The 1,211-nt window shown below is 44.8% G+C and overlaps 1 protein-coding gene across 1 annotated transcript; it reads right to left on the bottom strand.

The window, feature by feature from the left end:
* Positions 1-63: 63 nt before the first annotated feature.
* LOC111656943 (disintegrin and metalloproteinase domain-containing protein 10-like) lies at positions 64-1,099 on the bottom strand (the record flags this gene model as incomplete). Its single annotated transcript, XM_023408869.2, has 4 exons — positions 931-1,099; positions 620-803; positions 381-531; positions 64-251 (listed from the first exon to the last, which is right to left on the bottom strand). Coding segments are annotated over exons 2-4 (451 nt in total), but the record flags the coding sequence as incomplete, so codon positions are not given.
* Positions 1,100-1,211: the final 112 nt, after the last annotated feature.

Raw genomic sequence — 1,211 nt, forward strand, 5'->3', positions numbered from 1 at the left:
AAACACATGCTCACAAGCTGCTAATATCAGATACCAAACAGCAAGCAGGCAACTAAAACTAACATACCCCGTTGATGCAGACTTGTGTTTCTGAATGGCAAGAGGTGTAGTTTTCCTTTGGTGCTGAGGCAGGACACAGAGCAGTGGCTCCATTGCATGTGCCCTCATGGGCACACTCGGAGTCCGGTCTGCACTGCTCATCTGAGCCCTTGAAAGTACACCCTGGTGTGCAACATGGGCCTTGGCTGGGACTGTGGAAAAAGATTTACAAATATATAATCAAACAAACAAACACTAAACTTTTAACAGCACTCTTTTGTGGTTATATAATTATTTCACAAATTACAGGACTGTACAAAGCAATGCTAATCACATCTGACCTGCAACTTTTGCCAGGTTTGAGTTTGCACTTTTTGCCCTCCACTTCATTGGCACTGTAGCAGCAGGCGTCCATACACTGATCACTGTAGCCACAGTCACACTCTTCTCCAGCTTCCACTAATCCATTACCACAGATAGGCTGGCCAGACTCTGTACACACAGACAGAACAGCATGAAAACAGAATCTCTCTCTCTCTCACACAGACACGAACAGATATGTTTATGAGAGAGAATTTACCAACAAAACAGTCGTCCCTCTTCTTTGTCAGAACCGCGCTAATATTGCGGATGCTGCAGATAGAGAACTTGTTATTGTTGAGCTTGTCCCCAGATGTGGCTCTGGCGTACATGATGTAGTTGCCCTGTTCCTTTTTGTCCGGTGTCTTAGACTCTCCAGGGGTGCATTCAATCCCAGAGTCATGCTGTGAAACAGTAGGCAAGTTAAGGAGAGAGGGCGGAGAGACTTGAGACAGAGCTGCATATAACATATTGCACAGCTTGGCAGGAAGTGTACTGGCATAGGCCAGTGTTTGAAGTCATAGTACTTACAGGAGAGCCAAAGTTGTGCCCGACCTCATGAGCAAAGGTGATGTGTGACACCTTGGGAGGGACATGGGAGGCGTAGTTCTGCACAGTGATGATACCAGTGTTCAGAGACTTCTTCTTTCCATCAGAGTACAGTTTGCTCTTTTCACAGATGCCTCCAGAGCTTCCTGTGGCAGAAGAATGAAAAATATAAGAGGATTATGGATTATCACACTATCTAAATACTAAACAAAATGTGTTGTTTATACAACAAGTTAATTCTCTGTGGGGTAAGATGTCAAGAG

This window comes from Seriola lalandi, unplaced genomic scaffold, assembly GCF_002814215.2.
Source record: "Seriola lalandi dorsalis isolate HSWRI2012SDOR001 ecotype SW California unplaced genomic scaffold, Sedor1 jcf7180001977057, whole genome shotgun sequence".
Classification (NCBI taxonomy): domain Eukaryota; kingdom Metazoa; phylum Chordata; class Actinopteri; order Carangiformes; family Carangidae; genus Seriola; species Seriola lalandi.